The sequence below is a fragment of the Varroa jacobsoni genome, unplaced genomic scaffold (assembly GCF_002532875.2).
Source record: "Varroa jacobsoni isolate VJ856 unplaced genomic scaffold, vjacob_1.0 contig00344, whole genome shotgun sequence".
In the NCBI taxonomy this organism is placed as follows: domain Eukaryota; kingdom Metazoa; phylum Arthropoda; class Arachnida; order Mesostigmata; family Varroidae; genus Varroa; species Varroa jacobsoni.
The window spans coordinates 141,543-164,482 of record NW_019214453.1 but is presented as its reverse complement, the minus strand read 5'-3'; the positions used below and the strand labels follow the sequence as shown (position 1 = coordinate 164,482).

Sequence of the window (22,940 nt, the reverse complement as noted above, 5' to 3'; positions counted from 1 at the left end):
TTTTAAACTATTTTTGAGTGGTCCTTACTTGTTTTAAATCGGGTTTCGGTATAGAGAAGGATCATAAAAAGGCTTCAGATAAGACTGGAGTGTTACTTTGTAGCAACAGTTTTCGATGCCAGTTGTGATGCCAGAAGAATTTTAATATAAAAAATCGAAGAAGTGTTCGAAGTATTATTTTAACCTATAGGTTGAAAAATTCGGAAACAAGACGTGTGTTTCCAGAAAAGAAACAGCAATTGTTGTTTTACAAAAAATAATTTTTCCAAAACTATTACTTCTGTTAAAAGACTGACAATTGAAACTTCGCTTACAGTGTGTTTTTAAGCAACAGAAAATCAAATCACATTTCACTCAAAATTTTGGTAAAATTAGGGTCATTGCCGAATCATAATAGGTACAATAAATACATTGAAATGAAGGTTCAACATAGAGGTACGAACTGGATATTGCGTCATAGGGCCTCAAAATCGTCCGCAGACTCAGGCGCCGTTTGTTTGTAAATACTTTTAGTGGTTTCGAAATTACCACCAACTGTTTATCACCGCAGTGCCCTTGTAGCTGGCGCTTACTGCGAACTCCCGTCAAGTGTGTTTGCTTTGTGTAGAGAGCAACTACAAAAATAAAAAGCTGGTGTTGATTTTTTGAGATCGGAAAGCAATGGCTCAGACACGCTACAAGCAGGATATGCCCCCACCAGGGGGCTACGCCAAGATCAGCATTGAGCGTATCCTCCCTAGAAGCTACTTCAAAAGCCCGTATATGATTGGAGGCTCTCTACTAGCCACTTTGATCATGTACAAAGAGTATCTTAAAAACAGAGACAGACTAAGACTTTGGAACCTGGAAACGAACGACGTGTTTGTGTCCCTTCAGCCGTTCCTAGTCGCTGAAAGGGATCGTGCCTATTTGAAGCACATACGCAAGAACTACGAAGAAGAGAAGCTAATCATGAAGGATGTGCCCGAATGGGAAGTACGTAATAGCATACTACCCTATAGCATAACAGAGAGCACTACAAGCTACAAACGCGGCCTATGTAGCGTTATTAAAAGGATTTGCTTTCCTCTAATTTACCTCAGAGATAGCAACATTTGGGTTCGTTTTGGATATCGATAGTCCATGTCAATTGTGGGTAATATCGTTTATAGATACATTGAAGAGCCAAATTGTGCAATCGATTACTTTCATAGTGACTAGGCTGTGAACATTTTTATACCATAATGTGAACTTATAGATTCGGACGTAAGGTAATTGTTGTATTTCAAAAAACATTGCTTGCATCAGATTCACTAAAAAAATCATCGCATTTGCGAACAAAGTTACTCGTAGAATCGTAAGGAGAGCTCAAAGAAGGTACTCTACGCACAGTGACCTTTGCCGACGCTCTGTATAGAAACATATTGCACACGGGACACTACGTGTCATATAATCTGTGCCAACGAATAGATCTGTCAGCCAAAGTAATCTAAACGAAACTAAGAGAGGAAGAATGTCCGTCAAATCATCGTATTGATCCTAAATATGACTATCTGCTGAAACGGATGCGCGTTCCCTTAATATCAGCAACCAAAAAAACTAACCAACCAACCATTAACATTCGAATGGTAGTTAAAGCAGCTTGATGCGTCTACCAAGTACATGCATTTTTTTTATTTCAGTGTAGCCACAAACATTGAGTCAATTAGTATGAAACCTTTTCCGCCACATTACATTTATATTTTTTTATTGTCAAATGAATGGAAAGCATTAGCATATATCTAAATATATGCTCAGTGATAAAACAAAATCTATAAACTAAGCATTGCCTTTTCTGTTTTTTAGGTCGGCACATTCTATGGGGAGAAAATTTACAAGACCGCTCCCCCTGACTACCACATGAATGAAGGGATTGATCAATTATATGTGCATTGCAGTCCATATGATCTAAATTATCAATGGAACTACGGTAACATGACGTACCACATACCTGTAGAATACAAGTACAAGCCAAAAGAAAATATTAAAATTAACTAATTGCAGTTTTCACTTGAGCGAAATCAAACGAAAGAATGTTAACATAAAAGCACATGTTGAAAATAGTGGAAACATACAGTAGCGAGGAAGAAGATCAGGAGCGAAAGGAGCAGCATGTTAATAAAATGTTATCTAAGTAAATATAATGAAAATAAATAGCGTGAAGTCATTTGACCTTCGAGTGGATAGAAAAATTGCCATGCAATAAAAGCCAGAGTAGTGATCTTCATAAAATATTGTTTTCGATGTAGTAATGAAGCCCTACAGATGCAAAGAAATTCGATGTATGTGTTATCATAATTTGGATTTTTAATGCAATAAGAATTTCTTTAGCGCATTTCTTTCTTTGGGAACGATTTTGAGACCGGAAAAATATGAATAGTGCTTGTTCTTATTTAGGCACTTTTAGGCACTTAAGATATTCGATATTTAAATTGAAGAACTCCGTACGATGTATGTAAAAAGGAGTCCCAGATTCAAGACTATCGCGCGACATTTACCTTACAAATTCCCACTCTCGTTTCTCGTTACGAGCAAGCTGGTGATACTTGATTGCATAAGTGGGATTGCTTAGCGAAAACAAGGTCACAATTCTATATTGGCACTGAACCAAGTGACATTTTACATCAGTTGTACGCATGTGTATTTTGGTGCATCTGGTTATAAGAGGAAGTGCGTGAACGAGTTATTTCCGCTACCTACTTGTACTAGGCACGCAAAAACGGTTTATTTACAGTGTAGTCGTAAGGACAGAGAGAATTCCGCACAAGAGAAATGTTACCTACGGGATGCCGTTCCTGATACCAACAAACATATAAACAGATTTCGAATAAAGACTGCATTAGCTGGGCTAATTCTAATGAATTTTATTAACGCTTTGGCAGCTTACGAACAGCCATATACACCGAACATATGCCATTATCGATTAACTAGAACACAATACTCGCCCACCAGTCGTGTCCCAAGAAAGGCACTACATGGCTCACGGAAAGCCAATTTTGGATATTCCTTAGTCATTACTAGACTAAGGTAAAGTGTGTGCTTCGGTTGTCGAACGAACAAGTGGATTGTATTTGTTGCTTTATTTTCTCGATCGCGACTAAGTTCCTAAACAATCGTTTCCACCTTATCGTTGGTCTACGATGTAAAATCAAACTCCCTTCTTGCCCGCACCATTCACCTACGATTATTCACTTCATCAAGACCTTGCTTAATTCTTCCGCTGATAAATTTTCGCAGAAGTATGGCCTCAAGAAAATAAAGCTTCACCGCTAAGTATTCATTTTCCAGGTATTTTCAGAATAATTTGTTTGACGATTTATTGTTTACAGTCACAAGTTTTTTTCGATACGAGTCCTCGGTTAAGCGCCTGTAGGGTCCGATGAAAGTTTTTTTCGATACGGGTCCTCGGTTAAGCGCCTGTAGGGTCCGATGCTGTGAAACACCACTTCTGCAAAACCCTGTAAACGATACCGAAACCGAGTAAAACGTGCAATTAGTTCTAATTCAATTTTATGGTTTTGCAGCTAAATAAGGAATAAAACTGTCGGCCGCCAGTAACACGATAGAGACTTTGCAGTCTTATCAGCTGACTCTAGACGGTTATTCATGTGGCACCATGTAATTTTCCAGACCACGCATAATTGCCTTAATCTGGGGTAAGCAAGATGCGTAGTAGGACAACTGGCGCGTTTCAGCTTAATCTTTCAGACAGCAAGATCAATACTTTCATTTCAGCGCATATATGCGATCGTTTGTACATTCCGTTTCATGATGAATCGGAAGGGTTTTTCGAACACATGCCAGAACAACCCGACTTTATCTAGCACTCTTTTTGACACAGGACCATTCATAACAGAAGACCGCCCTGCAACACAATAGTGCGTTTTACACTATTCAATTTTACGCCAATTTTATCCGCCGCCAGACATGCCCAACGACCACATGAATCCCAGGCTTGGTACGGGGCGAGTACCTTGTTACCCGTTAAGTGCTACTACCAGCCCTGTAGAGGCCGTTGTGCAATGCTTCTTAACGGGATTTTGGAAACTTCCTCACCTTAAAAATACATTGTAGTTATAAATTCGGAGAGCACCTCGGTCTTTAGATGAACCTGTCGAGAAATACCAGGAGGAATAACATGTTACTATGTGATCGGTTGAAATTCGCACAGAATGTTTGCAGAAAACCGCTTTGTTTCAGATAATGTAGGTGTGAAGATCTACATTGTTAGTTTCAGAGTGAGCTAGGTGAATCATCATTACGACAAATCAATGAAAAATGATTTTTCTAGAAAATCGAACTTACCTCAAAAAATGGCGCTGACTTCATTTTCTGAGTTGCAACACCTGTAAGTACCAAAACTTTGTACGTATACACTATAAACCACCATGAACTTGAAAACCGGCTTTTTCAGATAATGTAGGTATGTGGGTCCACATGATATTTCGGAGTGAGTTCTTCGTCATAAGAGGTGTCGTACGTTACAATTAAGTTAAGCGCAATGCTTACCTTTCCTAGTACAGCACCTAATCAACCATCATGTGCCATAATACCTTTCCTAGTACAGCACCTAATCAACAATCATGTGCCATAATATCTGAAATCAGGAGACTTAAGAAGTAATAGTTAGAATTCTTGAAATATTTCATTCTGAATCAACATTTCATTGACTATGGCTCAGGTGGGTAAGTTGTCCACAAAATTATCGGTCCCGTCTTGATGAATCATCACTAAAGTCATTACACGAAGTTCTGTTAATTACTCACCTACTCATCGGTGACGATTAGACCTCTGAACAAAGCCCTTTGTGAAGTACGTATGATCCGCTCTGTCAGTTGCGCATGTGTCAATCATCAATTTGACGTCCAGAAACGTTTTCTGAAACTTTCGAAGTGACACGCAACATGAACCTTGGTGAATATGGACGTTGAGGCAATATAGATAGTTTGCGCGATAGATAGCGATCTGTGAGGCGGTACGAATGCATGAATCCACGAACGCACGCCCTTTTGTTTCACGTGTTTCAATAAAGTTTCCCAAAAACCGGCAAAGATCCGCAGCACGGCGGGGAGTTGTCGGTAGTCCTTACGAGAAATTTCCCAAGGCTCTCCCGTCTGTCTCGAAATTCTTACCGTCCGTACACACCAAAAGCACGATATTAACACAATGCACTACCCGGTTTGCTTGTTAAAGGAACGAAGCACTGCTGGAAGTGCCTTGAATGCTTTGGTAATAGAAAAGCAAACGGGTTTGACACGATAAGCTTGGCGGTAATGTACACATACTAATTGCGTTGAATGATAACGAAGAGTCGGATAGGCACTCGAACGGATGGCGAGAAAGCACCTAGAGCAAAGCATGTAAACAATCAGAGGATTAAAGCGCGCGCTTCATATAACTACTAGTATCTTTCGTTTTCATATCAGAAGGGATTATGTTGTCCGCAAAGTAATTAGGACCCGAAAGATGTATAGGCATCACATATGTCATAGATATGAGTAATAAATAGGTCAATTACATACCTTAAAAAACCAAGTCCTCGGATGTCGTGGATAGGCTTTTTCAGTTCCAGATACGAGACCTGAAAAATGTTAAGTAAACTTAATACTTAATAATAATAAAGTACGCTGAAGTATATTTACTTTTGTCACCCCTATTCCTTTTCTGGAGGAAATTTCACTATATTGCCTTAATAAATTGAGAGACCGGCAACTTACAGATACTCTGCTAGTACATTCACATTCCTCTACCAATACGTTTACATCTGAGGGAACCCGCAGTCAGCCCAGCTCGGCCACATCCATGGTAGCTATTACCTGTAATGAGAAATTAACTCCGTAATAAATGTAGGACGTTTAACACAATGAGAAACTAGCTCTAGTAATAAATGTACGACGTTTCACACAGTTCCTGATTCCTATATTTTCAGAAAGTCGTTTAGCATCAACGTTTGTTCAGCGACTCTAGTCTGAATGTTGTATTTTTCATCATAAGCATCGAAGAGATCTGCGCAACTTCTTCGCAACAACTATTCAATTTAATAACAAAAAAAATTGAGGGTACTAAATTGTTCCGCATGTCACCTAGTCCCAGTGAGGGATAGCCCCCACCAGGTAACCATGGACCGAGTTTTTATTACCGATCGGGTTTATTAGAAGCCTCTTCTCTGGAGAGAACCTACTCACACCCATACGGCGATATTCATATTATGACTTGTGATACAACCGTAAAAAATGGAACTTACACGCAATAGCAGTAGAGCAGAGTAAATTCGTCCAGTAGTATCCTACAGCTTGATAACCCGTTCCCCAACCTACAGTTTCCTGTAAAAACAGAATAGCCAAGACTTCACTTACTATGAGCTTGCTATAGAGCACGGTTATCACTCGTAGTGTAACTGGATTCAGTAACAAAACCGATCATTCACGAGGGACTCAGCCTGGGGCGGTAATCAATATCATCATACTCTTACGATAAACTGAATGAATTTAAATCAAACTTACAGCGAGACATGAATTCATTTTCCACCGGTTGTGTCTGCCTGAAACGATCATCAAAAACTTGCGTTTACCAGCTATCATCAACAATACAATGACTTGCTACAGACTAAAACTCTAAACCGTAAAATCTACATTTAGCGTTCTGCGAAACTAAACTCAGACAGCATCGATGTGCGTTTATCTGGCTTTTCCAACCCCTCGCCGATGGGTTCCGCCTTTGTACAGGCACGGCGGTTCTAGGGTCGGTTACAGGCTTTAGATGCTTCATCATAAACTATGATAACATTAGTAAGCCACTGTAATGCACACAAGAATGGAAGAAAGGTTTCTTACCATCAACGTAGATGTTCTGCATCATAAAACCATTGCAGTTTATCTTCGCGATTCCAGTTTGCTCGGAGAACTGTAAAACGGTTGAGTTATTTTAACTACTACGAAGCTGAGGTATGAAGTACAACAGTTCTTTTGAGTCAGTTAATGTCGTATTTCTGTCACTCACTATGCTCGGCGTGGTGCATGAGTTATCATCCTAAATAATCTAGGTGTAGTAAAACATGAAAAACCCACCTATAAGATAGATTACCCCGTGCCGAAGTGTCCTGGCGAAGCACATCGTTTCCTAAGAAAAGTTCGTAAGTTGGTAGTAGTGTACTGCAACTTGGGACAGAAAAGTGTTAAGCTTCATACATCAGATACTGAAAAGATCTTCAGAGAAATCTGAATTACGTCCCTTGTTTTTCCTCACGATGTTCGACTCAAGCTCAAAATGTTCGACTATATTACTATCAATGTTTGTACAGTGAACCTAATCATCCTTTATTATAAGACTATCGGCTTGTAGCTCACCATCGATAAAACAACGACGAAAAAATCAATTTTTACTTTACCTTGGGATTTTCAACATAAATTACGGAGTCAAAGGCGATCTCATTCCTAATAATTAAAAGAATCGCCGTGCTCGCCTGTAATAAATAAATATTTTTATAGATACTTTCCGAGCGACCACGTGACAAGTCATCGAATAACCGCATGATCAGAGTTGGTAGAGTTGGAGATTAATCACAGCCACTCATTGGATTGACAGATTATTAATGACATCATTTCACGTGTACGATTTAGTTGACGACTAACTCCACCCGCCCGAACTCCTTATCAACTGACCTGTTGACGGTGTAACGCAAACTTTTTGCATATGGCAGTTATCTGATAATTTCTGAAACAAATGGGTACATGTATTAATCTTTAGACGCCTAATCTGCTGCTTCGCTCAAAAGTATCTTCATGCGTTCAGGAATGGTTAGAGCCTAATCACTGCCAGTCATAAACACGGACCAGGTGTCATCATTCGTAATACAAGATCTTAATGTAAAGAAATTTTAACGACAAAATTTATGGATACCACTATTTACCACAAGAAACGTTGAGTAGTCATTCGATGGGTATGCGCACCGTTGCCGATTCTCATGAAGCCTACCCTGAAAATGGGAACCCATTATTACTCTAGATTTGTTCGCTAGACAGCAGGGGTGAGCACACTTGCAGACTATATACCCTGCGCCTGTCTCATTACTAAACCATTATTCATTCTGCGTAAAGGGTTAATTACATTTGTAACGTCAATCTCGGCGTCGAATAACATCAATTACTGCTTCATGACTGTAATCAATAGCTTTTTCTACAATGTGGCTCGTTTTCCACAGAACAGGTGAGCACAATTGCTTACTCAACAGTTCTTAGTTTTCACAAAAATACACGTTTGGACCTTTCACCTTTCATGACATTAGCACAGACGATGCTGGTGTTTCTAATCTGACCCAACGCAGTTTTCAGTTGCTGCAGTCGTTTTATAACCAAACATCAGCTCCATGAGAAAAAAGTTCTCCAGAAACTATGCTTGGCGCAGATTTTCTACTTCCATCGAGGCACCTCTAGCTGACCACAAAATCAGTCCATTCATGCCCTTTGAATTTGAACAGCCTGCTTTCATACTCTTAGAAAAATTTTAACTGTGAACAACACTGAGGAAGAACACTAAGACTGACTGAAAATTATTTTGATCTACTCACCAAATAGTACTCATGTCACCAACTAAATTTCTCCACCAATTTCTCGAAGTTTGGCTTAGCCAACTGCACAATCTCCAGTCAGTCCGAATATATGACCGCCATAGCTTATACCTAGAATTCAATCATACCCATTTTAACTCTTACACATTCAAAACCAAAGACTCCCTAAGAAGCTATTAATGGTGCCCTCAGATCTCATAATCAGATTGATCATTGCAGCACTGCCCGTCTCGAAAGGCGTTAGAACCATCACTTCCTAAAAAGCAAAGGCGTTACTAACCTGTCTTAAGGGCCCCCGCTCTTAGGCATTTCTTTAATCATAGGACACAATCGTAAGCTTTTAAATAGGAATTTAAAATGACCTCACAAAAATAACTATTTGGATTGATATGCACAGCCCAAACACGTGGCGTAACTCACCATCAGATTTCGCTTCAAAACTCGCAATACCCTCTATCCAGGCTCGTATATCTCGGTGGTCACGAACTGCATTTTATCTTCTTTCATCAGATTCTGTAATGACGATATGCGGATTTACTATAGCAAAGGATTTACAGCAAAAGAAACGACAGTCCACGAAGAACCACACATTGAATGTTATCAGAAAGACTAATCAATCGCACAAGGTTATTTGCGAAACAATAGGCAATTCTCCTCATGAAAATTTGATCGCGGGCATCGTCGTAGAACAATACCTTCTCGGTAAAAATTTTAATGAAATTTGCAACTTATCAGCACATACACAACAAAAGCATCCAGTTCGCCCTATTGAACGGCAACTGTGCTCAGCCACGATGCATACGCGGTTAACACAGCAAATGAAAAGGCTCCTATCTGTGCGACGGCTGCTTTTAACGACAACCATCTAGACATGACATTAGCCTACGGGCGGAGCACACAAGAAATCTTTCAAAACGTTCAAATTATGGCGGGAAGCAAAACGAAATCAGAATCGGATATCTTACAAAAGCGAAATACGCAGAAGTGGTTAGTATTAGTCTGTTAACATTCAAGAAGTATTTATCTAAATCTTTTAAGCTAGAAATGTATACGAAATTCGCATAAACATGAACCAAATGTTCTGGGTTTTTAATTATATTCGCTGCCAACGTTTGAATAAATGAATACATGTGAAGTAAATTAAGATGTGTTCTTTGGGAATGGATATTTTTTGATCATTTTGCAAATAATTTATAGAGTAAAATTTAGTTTTGAAAATTACAAACTTATAAATTGTCAATACCATTAAGTTCATATGTAAGCTGCCTTGGCGGTATGGAAAATGTGTTTGAGATCAAACATTTGTTTTTAGTAGCCTTGAGGGGGCCTTTTAAATAATGACGCTCTTTCCTATATACTATAACGCTTTAGTTACAACTGTGACCACTTAACTCTATGATTAATTGCACGCCGCAAAGGCCTAATGTTCTAAAAAACGCGACTGTTGCGTTTACAGCCAAAGAAAATTTTGCCAACTCACAGATCAAAGATCATTGATATCCTTGAACGGTTGTTTGTTATGGGCCCATGCATCCCTAGATTCCTTCAGAATGTCTAATTGTTTTCAATAATATATAGCTTCAATTAGGAGTATCGCTCAGGCTCATCTTAATAGAATAAAGAAACCGGATGGAAGACACCGCAGTTGATGCTCATTGTTTCATATTGTTTAGGTCTAGTTATCAGCTGTTCACCTTTTTCTTCTTTCGCAAGTAATAAGAATTAAATCAGGCTGTTTGGTCAGAATCATGTAATAAGTAAGTTTGACACGTAACATGAGTAGTAAAAAGGTTTTATCTTACTTCAGCACTTCACCCCTGCCGCAAAATTAGCTGAAGGCCAAATATACCAGATGTAACCGCTACAAAAATCAAAATACCGCATCCATACGCTGCTAAAAACTATCGATTTTAAAAGCGTGTTATTTTTTTACAGTGTACGAGGTACTAGAAGTGACAAAAGAGGACGACGAGCTTTGATTGTGATTGATAGGCCATTGATTGTGGCATTGCGGGTTGTAACTTTTTTCTGTGTCTTGAAGATAAAGGTTCTTGAAGTTACAAAAGATCCGAGGGCTAACAGGCACTTGCTTACACTATCTCATCGAGGGCTTGTGGTGCACCATGTCGGGCAATCATCTCCTTATCTCAATCCTCGATTTATATTTATTATATAATATTTTCATGCTTAATATATTTTCTTCTTTCAGAAACCATATTTTAGCAAGGTCTTTTCAAAAGGTCTATTCATCACATCTATATTGCATTTTTTGGTAATAGAATTCGCCGGACGAGTTTTTTGTTAATCGCAGTTTTGCTTGTTTAACGCAAAACAAATCACATGTTTATTTGTAGCCCACATTAAAAAAAAAAACAAATTTCAATTGTCGGGGGCTTCGGGGTTCGTTCAGTTGTCAGCTTATTCAAATTGCAAGATCTGTTTGTCAGTTGTGGAACTTAGAGTGAAGTGTCCCCCTTCCCCCCTCGATGCTCTGTTATATTAGCATTTCTCAGGTAAATTTTTGGAACCAAGGTAGACAGACCAAATATTTAGATAAGGCACATGAGTTTTATAGTTTGCTTGTAATATGTGATTAAGACTTTTGTATACATTTCCACAATGGGGTGGCTCTATATTTACGACAACGCTGGTAATCGTCGTTGTCATTGTGCTAAGTGCGTGCTTTCGTAAAAAATTACCCTCCACTTCTACGTAGACATCCACGTAAAAGTAGAAGGTAATTTTATTAGGAGAACACATCGCCAACAAGATTCCGCAGAAAGTTACCTCGCCTATGCTCGTCCCACGCAGAAGTTGTGAAGCATGCACTGTTATGCATCAGCTTTCCTGCAGTAACAATATCTACCACCACACTCAAATTCTGATGCCCCAGCTTGGCTGTGGCGCAGTTTCGTCGCTGCTAAAAAATAAACCGTTCACTTATCAGCGACTCGAATTTCACTACTGAACTACAAAGCACATCTAGACGACAAAGTCCGTAACTACTATCATAGTACTGTACGAAAATTCTGTGGCGCTTTGTTTTCAACTTTTTTCGCGAGTGACGAAGAAGCGGTGTTCCCGTTGCCGTTAGTCCTATTTCACCATTAAAAACTAAATTGAGGTTTAAAAACATGTATAAACAGTCTAACTTATCTAATCGTAAGCTTTTGACGAGTATGACCACCCTCGCTATGGAGCCCCTAAAAAGGACGCCATTTTTCCATGAGAACACTATGGGAAGAACTAAAGCCGGCCGGAAACTGCTCGAACTAAGCCCCTAGCATTTGTGCACATGCCCTTAAAAAATAATTAACAAAAATCCCCAAAAAAACAAAAACCAAAGATGCACACCATAGTCTGGCAGACAGCCGCTGCCAGCGCTAATACATTACTAGGTAGACGACAAAGACCATCGGTTTATTTTCCAGTTTTGAATTTTTTTATATAAACGCATTTCTTTATACAGAGTTTGTGTAGTTCCTCTATACGTAGTCCTTCATATCTAAAGTGACATTACTCTAGCGGTACTGGCTAGAACGCATTATCGAGTCTACGATAACGGCAATAAACGGCGCGTATAGTAGTTTTCAACAACTGAATGACTATCACGAACGTACATATGCGCGCGCAGATACAGCATCCGGCGCAGTACCACTTAGAAATCCAATAGATATTTCGAACTTTACATCCGGTACTGCCGTTAAACAATCCTTAGACGGCTGATTCCCAGCATGATACGAAATGTCTATGTCCGGCTTCGAACTGCCTCTTTAACAAGGCTAAGGGCTAAATGTTTATCTGAAGGCCAATCTTTACGTCTGAAGTATTTGCTTGATACTATAGGACTCGCACCCGCTAAAACGCTGGGCGTTGGTAGCTTACCCTCTATTGGAAACTGTTTACAGTAGCTTGCCAACCTATATTCTATTCACTAGTTTGTTCTCATTACCTGTTCCGGATAGATAAAAAAAAATCGCTTTCATAGCTATTCCCTTTGTCACATCATCCCCTTGAAAAACCTGCTTGTTGCTCTTTATTATTCTGCCGAATTCAACATTTCTTCTATAATGCTCTTCACTGGCGCCTTTCTTCCAGTATCTCCGTGTGCTTCACTGGTTCCTTGTAGAGTCACTGCAACGGAGAAGCGTTTGATCTACTCAATCCGACTCACCAGCGCTGCATAAGGCATAGGCTTTTACAAATCTCCATAACCTTAACGATCTACAGCTAGAATCTCCATAAGACGTTCAACCATGTACTGAATAAGAGACTGGGTATATTCTTTGGGCATCTGAATCATTACTAATATCTATTACCTGTTGTATCTAGGTTTTATTATTTTTCCATTACCTATTTATTAAATATGATCTAATCTAATTATCTATCGTATAGAAGTATTTTTAGACCAAAGTTGCTCTCTCATTTTACAATATAGAAATATTTTTTCCTAATTCGTTCTTTGGCGGTTATTCAAGCGTAAGCTACCTAGGGTATAATAAATAGCCAATAGATTCTTCATAATTTTTTAAAAATTTTACACTTCTCTAGAACTCGATGTTTTTCAAAAACTTCGAGCTATCTATATTTTTAGAATTCCTATGACAGCTCATTCTAAGCTGGCGGTTCGCTATAATAAAAAGAGCTAAGACGTCAACAAAATACAAACAAACAAGCACCTAAAAATCAATCATAATCACTGACATATTTTTCGCTATATTCAGAGATAAATAGCGCATGATTGACAAGTTCCCTTATGAACTGCACTTGAACGCTTGTTTCATTAACCAGAATTGCACGATTGATATGCCTTGCTACCTACCTGCCATAATTTGTAGATAAATTAAAAAGCAATCAGTGGGGCTAAATAAAACACCATTTATTCATGCTACCTTTCCTCGCGGTTAACCTCGCTTAAACTATGCAATTGACATTATAACTACTGAAGACTGTTTTAATTGTTGATTCGTATTAGCTCTGTCTTCTGCCAAGAAACATTGACATTTATCAGCGCATTAGCATGGAACAAGCTCGTTCATTTCATGCACAGACAGAGTAGCTAACTTCTAAATTTCTTCCGTATATTTCTCTGCGTTGTAAGTCCGAAATGACAAGTTAAGTTTCTGAATTTCATATGGAGTATCTGTTACGTAGTAGGTCGTTACTTCAGGCGCCCCAACTAAGAAGTTATAGATATGACCTTTATCACGCGCGTGCTGAAACAATCAAATTTTTAAATTAAATAATAATAATAACATAATTATTATAATAGTACATTACTCTTTTTTTTACAGAAGCGTTTTAATTAGTATTAGTAATTAGCTTAGTATACCTATCGTAAACCTAAACTGCGAAATATGCAACTATTTTTTATTGCTTTTCGCGCACATCTGCTTCCTCCTTGATATGTGGTTGTGGATACCGTGTAGCAAACACAACAACTCTGATCAACGACTTTTCAACATATTACTGCGTAATAATAAAAGCGGTTGAGAAAAGGCTGTCTCAGATTTCTTCCATATCACAAAACCGTCTTCTAGCCTATAAGGAAATAGATATTAACTAACAAAGAAGTAAACAGTTTCGCAGTTGAAAGTAATCAAGATAAATAGTTATAGGTAGATGTCATTTTGTAACATAATTTGCGGTAACATGTAAGGGGCTGCACAAGGAATAATTGGTTGCCATATCCAGGAGTACATGATCACTCTTGAAATCTTGAATGAAAAAAGGCTTAAAAAGAAATATAGCATATCTCCTACTTTTTTGATCAGCAAAGGCAATTTTCTTTTTCACAGTTTAAAAAGATAAGTGCGTATTGTACTCTTCAACGATTAGCTTAACCTATTATAGCATTATAGAAAGAACACGACATCTAACCTTGGTATAGAACATCAGGGCGGCTAGTGGTGCTCCAACTACCCAACATAACGAAGGACTCCTGAAGAACCTTGCCCACACTGCACTCCAGGTTAAGGCACCTGCAATGTGACATGCAGGCATGTCTCTACCGCCGTTCGCTTTTACAGCCAGTGCGTTCCCTATAAGAACAATCACAAAAACAGTGACAGCAACAATTACTACATCGTCATCAATTCCAACTCAGGCTATAGCAATGCTACTGTCACTCGACATGGCATGATCTTAATACGCTTGGTTCTTAAATATAAGAGAGTAAGTTTTTCATAGTTAATGAATAAAGGTAACAGCGCTCCTATCGTTACCCAAAGCGCCAACCTACCGAGGATGAAAGCTCCGAACGAACCGAAGGTTGGTACACCCCAGTACGCAACTCGCCAAAGGATCGGAAGCACCTAAGATGTTCGGAATATATAAATTCTTCGATTATTGCTACAACAATGAACTCATTAATATTACTAAATAGCTAAAAGACTAAATGATTCAACAGAATTTCAGGAAAAAAACACTTCGTACATTATATACCGAAGCTATGTTAGGACAAGCTTTAATTGTGCATGCGACTCAAAGTTGATTCGAAAGAGCATAGAAAACACATCCTTTTCCTCTACGTTAAGTGTATAAAATGGCATCGTGAATACCACAAAATGTCTGCTATAAAGACCTACCTTTTTTAGAAAAAAACGATTGGCGTATGTACGATAACATTGATCTGCACGGCTGTGCTCTCCTCTTATAATATTAGAATTTCATTTGAATAAAAATAAACGTCAACAAAACAGCGTGCTTTTATGGGATCAATTCAGCCTACATGAAAATATATAATTGGCGAAGTATTACATGTAATTGGTCACAATATAGACCTTTCAGATATTTACTTACTAGAAATGACAGAAAAAAGAATAGGCCAATCGTAACAACGCTCAATATAATTAACAACAATATTAATAACCGCCATCATTATAGTCAAAACTCAACAAGAAGCTAAAAGCGATAATCTTTTTACGCAATCGGCGTTTAATAAATTAGATAAACATGTTGAAATACCAGAGCTGATTTCGGCCCTCTAAGACGAAAACATATAAACTAATCTTGAACATAATTTTCGCGAGTATCTCATAAATTCATAAATCACGTATCCGCACGGTCGGTAGGACTGCTACCTTGCAGAACTACGTGTACTTCCCTACGTACCTGCGTGTATTCGCGAATTAAAAACGCATCGCATAAACCGATATATGCACTAGTAGCCAAAGCACTTCTTCCAAGTATGACGCTCTTCTTTAAAAGATCTTTGTCAGCAGGTGAGTCGTAATACGATGGCTTTTTTTCCTTAAATCGGTATTTCCGCAACCGTGCAATCCATCTATAATCAGCAAGAGAAGATGAATACACAGACATAATGTATACGAAACATTCCAACTTGCTGCCGTCTTTTTTTCCATTTATATGGAATTCATAGTAACAGGTGCCTCCTTGACGTCCATCCTATAATCAGCTTGTAACCCTTGAATCGATTCCTGCATCTTCGAATCCTGCACATGTATATATCGACAGCAGGACTTAATCTAGAAACCCCCAACACTGGAACTTTCAAACATTGTTGTGGCTTGTCGTCATTACATTGAATGACCGACAAGCTACCGCGGTAGCGGCTGAGTAATATTATTATGTGCTCAACTCCAGCAAAAATGTTGGTTTCACAGATTTAGAAAGTAATTTTTTTTACCACTTTTTGTTTAATTCATACACCTTTAAGTTTTAAGTGGAAAAGACGGCCTTTTATTTATGGATACGCCAATAATCGAGTTTGCTTTTCAGAACTGCAGATCTTTATGTACACTACACACATTTGATCTTACGGGGATCTTTCGAAAGTCAACGTTGGTAAAAGCGTTTTGTTGTTTGGTCACGAAATATAGGTACCTGACAGAAATTGACTTTCGCCCGCATACTAACATGCAAGGGATTTCAAAGTCTGTTTGTATGATAACGGAAAGAAAACTCATTGCTTGTGCGTCGCACCTTTAAAAAACGAAATTTTCTTGCTCTAAACAATACCTCATCAGTAATCGTACTAGTGCTCGTATCCCTTGCAAAAATAAGGGCAGAATCTCTTTCTCCTTATAAGGGTACTCTTTGAGTGACACAAAGCCTGTTACTTACTTTTCAAACCCAACTGGCGAGGGGAACGGGTCCTTCACGATTTTTATTTCTTCGGTCGTCATAGTTTTGCACTAAAAGCTACTTATGTTCACAGTGACCCCGATCGAAGTACAAACCCTCAGCGCACAGACAAGCTAGATGCAGAACAAATAAAAATATCGCATCACCTTCGGCTTATAAAGAATAAGAAACTTATCCGAGTTTTGTACAGACGTTCTTTATTATTCAGTTGCCCAGTGCACTTGAACGAACCTGTTTGACATAAAAACTTTTCATTTTATATCGATTATTTAAATAAGCTTCCCATAAACGTCATTCAAGAGGAGACTAGATCCATTTTGCTCGCTGTAAATAAGCAAGACTCCGCAGCAACATGGCGCCGCCGAATATTTGACAAAGTAACTGCAACCATCTATAAGTATCTACAGTGTTAAGTGTGAACTACTACTCTGGTGTTGCTGCGGTAAGAATAGTGGAAAACGATTTATGCTTTTGGTCGGAATAAGTAGTTGATTATTTCGAAAACGAGCAGCATAATCCATAGGGGCAAAGTTGCCGTTCTATACATCTATCGTCTTTTAATTAATCTGACGTCGCCAATACTCGGTTTGCAACCAAAGGCTGACCAATAGACATAAACTGTTTACATCTCTTTCTGTATGATGCAGTATTCGAACTCACACAACTTTATTATTTGCGAGGCACCTCGCTAGAAGCTTGAGCTACAGAAGCTTTGAGTTCGCGGAGCGTGTAAGCAGATAAAAAATACAACACTGGGACAATAAAGGAACCTCTGTACTATACGTTGTATTTTGCGCTTATATGTGAGATGTTTGGCATGCCCTAGTTGTTCACTCAGATTGAATATTCGAAGTTTGCCTTAGCCAATGACTACAATATACATCATGATCGACTGTACTATAGTACACACGAGATCGTACGTAAACAATAGTAGCTTAGAACGCAAAGAGTACGTTCGTTTTCGTCTGTGGATTTAGCAGAATCTAATAGGCAGAACTTGCTACATATGTTTTGAGTTTGCTTGAGCTTGTGCGAATACGCGGTTCCACATTTAATATAAGCGCACATCTGATGGGGAAATGTAGTTTTTAAACTATCTAAAAGATTTAAAGCCTTGCTCCTTATATCCTGAAACCTTCACCTTAATGACTCAGTACTTTTTTGCATGAAGATTCATGTCGATACCTGTAGTCCAGAATGTTATGGCATAGCATAGGCAGCATAAATCGCGACGCTAACAACGCGTTTAATATACTTAATTCTGTTTTCGCTGTATCTTATTCTACACCCCAGATAGTCAATTTGTCACAATGAGTAAGGAGGCGGAAATCGCAGCGTGTTTTGCAGACGCGGAAAAGCATCTGAAGACATCGTTCTTTAAATGGCAGCCGAATTTCGAGCTGGCTGCTGATTGTTATCAGAGAGCTGCGCAATTGCTTCGTGGCCAACACGAAAAACAGCGAGATGCTTTGCTGAAGGTATACAGTGAATATAGGAATGGTGAATAAACTGGTAGCTTTTAGAGATAGTATGGTCGGGTGTTGTGAACTGAGATAGTAATTAAATACTATTATACTGCCGAACGTTTTCAGGCAAAAGTAGAAGTGTTTTTATCGTTTTTGAAATAACATTTGTTACTGTATAAGGTGAAAGTTTTCCTCGCCCGATTAAAAAAATTTGAATATAATTTGACAATATTTTATTGAAATAAAGTAGCTAGTACGAATGTATCGAACAAATAGGTGTTTGAAAAATCCGATGACAAATCATAACAACGATTTGTACGTATGCATTTATATCGTGGAAACCCTTCTAATTAACGAAAAAACGTCGTCTGATTTTAGGCCGCCGATTGTTTCGTTAAACAAGGCTCATTTTACTCTGCTGGAAAACAGGTCGAGGCAGCTGCTCTAACCTCGAGGGATATGAAAGACTACCCGCAGGTGTCAGCGCTCTTTGAACGGGCTAGCAATCTCTTTGTCCAGCACAGGTGTACATTTAGACCTCTCTTCTTTATAGATAAATGGACTAATCTCTCTCTATGTACGATGTTGCTTTGGAACGGCAACAAAGGCAATCAATACCATATTAGATTGCATAAGGAAAACTGTCTTAAATACAATAAATATGTATAATGAGCACATACTCATAAATCTAAAACATTACAGTTAGTTACGCATATATAACATACTAGATTTGCAGCATATTTTTTTGAGTGATATTAAATGAAACGAATAAAGCCTGCATACATATGTCTATATATATGATGAAAACCTCGTTTTTGGGACAATAAATTTCTTCAAATTTCAAATACAAAAAGAAATTATCAAATGCAAAAAAAAACTGTTTCGAGCACTTAAATTATGTGGTAGACGGCGACGCTGCTGTGGTGAATATATATGCTCAAAACTGTGATACAGTGGTATGATCAAAATACACGAAACTGCAAAAAACACTATTTACAGAGTACAAATATTAATATTGAATAATGCAATTGCAAGAAACGAATTGTTTCTAAGTATTTCAACATTATTCTACCTTTGACAAGCCTGTCCTGCAAACGGTTTGTTGTTGTTTGTGGTGTACACCACTAAAAATGGTATGTATGGTAAGGGTTCAAGTGCTAAGGCAAATCCAAGCTTTTGAATGCCTGAGAAATTACTTGTTAACACCTAGGATTACTGAAAATTGCGAACTAATTATTTAGTACTGACCAAGCTGCAATGCCTCCGAAAGGAACAACAGGAAGAATATCGGAAAGCCCTTAGTGAAGAATGGAGTAATTTGAAACTAAGCAGTAAGAGAACAAGTGCACGATCAGATGAAACAGCTTAGTCCTTCTGAGATATTTTTAGTGTTTAGACAATAAAGTAACAGTGAATAGCCCGTAAATTAAACAGAATTGAAACTTTAGTGCGATTAGATCGGGCAACAAATGGCTAGAAGTGGCTATAACTAGCCAGACTTGATCCTAATAATAATTTTATCGATAAATCGGCTTGCAGAAGTCCGGATTCGGCGGCGCTATGCCTTGAAAAAGGGGCTAAAATATTAGAACAAAATGAACCACACTGGAAGGACGCACGCGCATTCTACAAACGAGCAGCGGAACTTGCTCTCATGGAAGAAAAAAATCGACAGGCCGGAGGGTTTTATAATTCAGCTCTACGAATCGCTCTTAAACTCAAGGAGTAAGTATAGTTGTCATAAGAATAACGCTTTTGTGAGTGCTACAGCATTCTTGCATATACAACGTTTAATGAGAACCACTGCCCGCATCTACATAGATCAGAGCAAACATGGAGAACCTTCTTTGTAACTATCAGTAACTTTCAACAAATTTTGTGCGTGGCAGTTACGATGATGCTTTGAATATGGTTCTTCGGCAACGCGAATGCTACGAGAAAGACGGAACCAGCGGTGATCTGTCAGGACGTCTTGTCGTTTATCAGATACTCATTCAGATAGCTCGTGGAGACGAAATCGCTGCGCAGAAAGCCCTCAGGGATGGCTCGGGATGGCTTGATCAGGAGCAATACGATATCATGTCTACCCTATTGAAGGTGAATGAAGGGTTAAGACTTTTTAATTTTTTCATATATTCACAGTTATGATTGGAACCATTTCGAAAGGTTCCATTACGCGCTTTCCGTACGACTAGTTACTATTCTACGGTGTTCCACTTTTTTCTTACAAGCCCGGATTCATTTGGTCTAATGAGTCCTGCATAAACCAGCATTTATCTGTTAAGCACAGATAAAGTTGTTTGTATTAGCAACAACTTTATTTAACACCCTACATGTCTATCTGGCTCGCTAGCACTAAAATATTGTGCAAAATGTTAGATAACCTGAGAAGTATGCTTTTTTTTTCATTAATTAATAGAAGGTGTATTGAGCTGAATGAGAAGAAGAACTGAGTACAGCTGGTGCGAAAAAAAGTGACAATTTAGCGTTTTGAAAAGCATCCATGGAATAAATTACTTAAAAAAAACACTTGTTCTTTGCACAGGGCTTCGACGAGCGTGAGCCTAAATTAATCGTACACGCTTTGAACCATCCCTTTCTTAAACATTTGGACACCGAGATGGCTAAGGTGGCGAGACAGCTTCGTAACATCCATGCCGAAAAGGCCAAAGAGTCAACTAGCCAAAGTTCATCGGGCGTTGAACTAGGCCAGGGTGAAGTCAATGGGACAGAGGAGGACACCTTCGATGGTAGCGACCTTTGTTAAGGCACCGAATGAAAAATAACGAAAAAAATGTAAAAAAAACACCCTACCAGTTAAAAAAAACATATACCTACAGATAAATAGACATAACCATAGCCATTAACAGAGTCCCGATTTTATAGCATTCGTATAAGAAGTGCGCAAGCGGGACCTTATATGATTCTTATATATATAAACAGAAAGAGTTTAATGTAATAATAATACATATTGATTTATTGATGTTAAAAAGTAAGATTAGTTTAGTACATATATGATTCTTATATATATAAACAGAAAGAGTTCAATGTAATAATAATACATATTGATTTATTGATATTAAAAAGTAAGATTAGTTTAGTAAAAATATTCTTAAGTTACAAGGTAACCTATGCTGGGTCACATGTACACCTAACGTAGAAAAAGGCAAATACGAATAATAACTTCGCATATTTCGGGATGCACGACAGCAAAAAAGAAATCTAATTTTCTGCTCATGTATGCTAAAGCAAGACAAAATGTTGCTATACGATGATGGAATCAACTTTGACATTTAAAAATATGAAGCTTTTGCCCTTTTGTAACAGTATTGTGTTCTCAAAAAAAAAAACTTGAGCTTGATTTCGTGAAAAATATAGTTAGTCACTGAGAACAAGAAGCAGGCGAATTGAAGCAAATGTGATTTTCGTTCACTACTGCCGTACATATTTCCGCTAGCGACCGAAGCTGAACAGTCCTAACTCTAGGTTACTATCAATAGCGCTAGATAAGTAAACAGTTAGAAATCTCAAGTGATATAACATCTCCTAGTGGGTCCCACTCTGCACGAACCTATGGAAGCTTGATCGATAAAATGAGCGAGTATGTTCTCGAAATGGACGTCTATTAGACGAGGCATCTGCTACTATACTTTCTCATCTGATCAATGACGAAATGTTTTTCATTACCTTGGTTTTACTTATATCAAATATCAACATGTAATTAATAACCAAAGTTAATGGCAAATTTAAACCCTAGCGGAGTTCGCCTGAGTCCAATGACGGCCCGCTTCTGGCCAACAATATTCTGTTAAAGCATAATTAACATATTTTCTTAATAACAACGATGTTTTATTACTATGTAAGACGAATGCATATAGGCATGAGTAAATATTATGTTTTGTGGTGATATTAGCAGCTATTGAATATAGCTGCCAGAGGAGGCCGTCGCTTGAAGATTAACAAAACAAACGGCTACAAATTTATCTGCTTGAAACAATGTGCTAAGAAATTAGATAACGCACTTTGTCCGATGATGTTACTGATAAGAACATTAACAATAATCATGAAGATGAAAATCACAGTGAACGTGTTTTCTGTTGATACATAACGTATAAGTACGTTGCTAGTTTGATTCACTCCTATTTGAAAAAATAAAACTGATGATACATCTTTGCAATAAATGAGTAACCTAATAGTTACAAGATAATACGGCTTTATATTTAAACGAGTGTTTGTATAAAATGTTGCTAAACTCTAATCTCATCATCAGCTTTGACCGCTTACCAGTAGTGGATTAACAAGCAAAAGCCATGGAGTGGTGGCCAGCCCCACGATGCGTCATACCTCTGCAAAATGAAGTTCTTTTCAATCTCCTAATTTATGAAAAATGCATCATATGGCAGAGCTTAGGCCAGAAATTTCTGGCTCGTTCCACCGAAGATTCAGACTTTACCCTGTTAAAGTAAAAATGTGGCTTTCCAAAAAAACTTAACGTAGAATATGGCAGTGCCAAGTTATCCCTAGAAATTTTATGATGTGATTTTCCGTTAAATTTTATTTCCTCAAAGGTCTGAGGAAACGGGCAACTTTAGGAATTGTATTTCCTAGATGATATAGGGTTATCTGCTTTAAGCAATTTATTTTATCAATACTTCAAGATAACGCCTACAGTTTTGGATTTTGCCATAGTAAATACGGCTGTATAACCACTTTTTATTCAGATGTATGTATATACTAGTAGGTCCTTAAGGTGTAACGTCGTAACATACTTAGTGTTGCCATAT

General features: G+C 38.2%; 3 protein-coding genes and 1 long non-coding RNA gene across 20 annotated transcripts; 2 read left to right on the top strand and 2 right to left on the bottom strand.

Annotated features, from left to right (window-relative positions):
- Positions 1-525: 525 nt before the first annotated feature.
- ND-B16.6 (NADH dehydrogenase (ubiquinone) B16.6 subunit) lies at positions 526-2,250 on the top strand. Its single transcript, XM_022851669.2, has 2 exons — positions 526-975; positions 1,825-2,250. Exons 1-2 carry the CDS (start codon positions 661-663, stop codon positions 2,014-2,016), a joined length of 507 nt encoding a protein of 168 aa, XP_022707404.1. The 5' UTR covers positions 526-660; the 3' UTR covers positions 2,017-2,250.
- A 612-nt stretch (positions 2,251-2,862) lies between these two features.
- On the bottom strand, positions 2,863-9,432 carry LOC111271100 (uncharacterized). Of its 16 annotated transcripts, none has more exons than XR_015315201.1 (17): positions 9,327-9,432; positions 9,005-9,097; positions 8,585-8,695; positions 7,928-7,993; positions 7,680-7,731; positions 7,406-7,480; positions 7,086-7,137; positions 6,852-6,921; positions 6,522-6,559; positions 6,263-6,341; positions 5,736-5,834; positions 5,541-5,599; positions 4,785-5,364; positions 4,528-4,629; positions 4,324-4,364; positions 4,075-4,129; positions 2,863-3,476 (listed from the first exon to the last, which is right to left on the bottom strand). It is a non-coding gene; the product is annotated as an uncharacterized LOC111271100 (long non-coding RNA). The 16 variants fall into 16 exon arrangements; XR_015315203.1 differs by having other exon boundaries at positions 4,528-4,615; XR_015315200.1 differs by having other exon boundaries at positions 4,324-4,629; positions 4,785-4,902; positions 5,304-5,364.
- Positions 9,433-13,442: 4,010 nt separating this feature from the next.
- On the bottom strand, positions 13,443-16,809 carry LOC111271110 (uncharacterized). 2 transcript variants are annotated; one of them, XM_022851702.2, is made up of 5 exons: positions 16,670-16,809; positions 15,698-15,869; positions 14,826-14,898; positions 14,465-14,625; positions 13,443-13,800 (listed from the first exon to the last, which is right to left on the bottom strand). In XM_022851702.2, exons 1-5 carry the CDS (start codon positions 16,729-16,731, stop codon positions 13,651-13,653), a joined length of 618 nt encoding a protein of 205 aa, XP_022707437.1. In that variant the 5' UTR covers positions 16,732-16,809; the 3' UTR covers positions 13,443-13,650. The 2 variants fall into 2 exon arrangements, with proteins under 2 accessions (XP_022707437.1, XP_022707438.1); XM_022851703.1 differs by lacking the exon at positions 16,670-16,809 and adding an exon at positions 16,565-16,584.
- A 178-nt stretch (positions 16,810-16,987) lies between these two features.
- Positions 16,988-22,363, top strand: LOC111271109 (gamma-soluble NSF attachment protein). The gene is made up of 6 exons (XM_022851700.2): positions 16,988-17,132; positions 17,984-18,168; positions 18,535-18,680; positions 19,696-19,881; positions 20,046-20,253; positions 20,702-22,363. Exons 2-6 carry the CDS (start codon positions 18,001-18,003, stop codon positions 20,921-20,923), a joined length of 930 nt encoding a protein of 309 aa, XP_022707435.1. The 5' UTR covers positions 16,988-17,132; positions 17,984-18,000; the 3' UTR covers positions 20,924-22,363.
- The last annotated feature ends 577 nt before the right edge of the window (positions 22,364-22,940 follow it).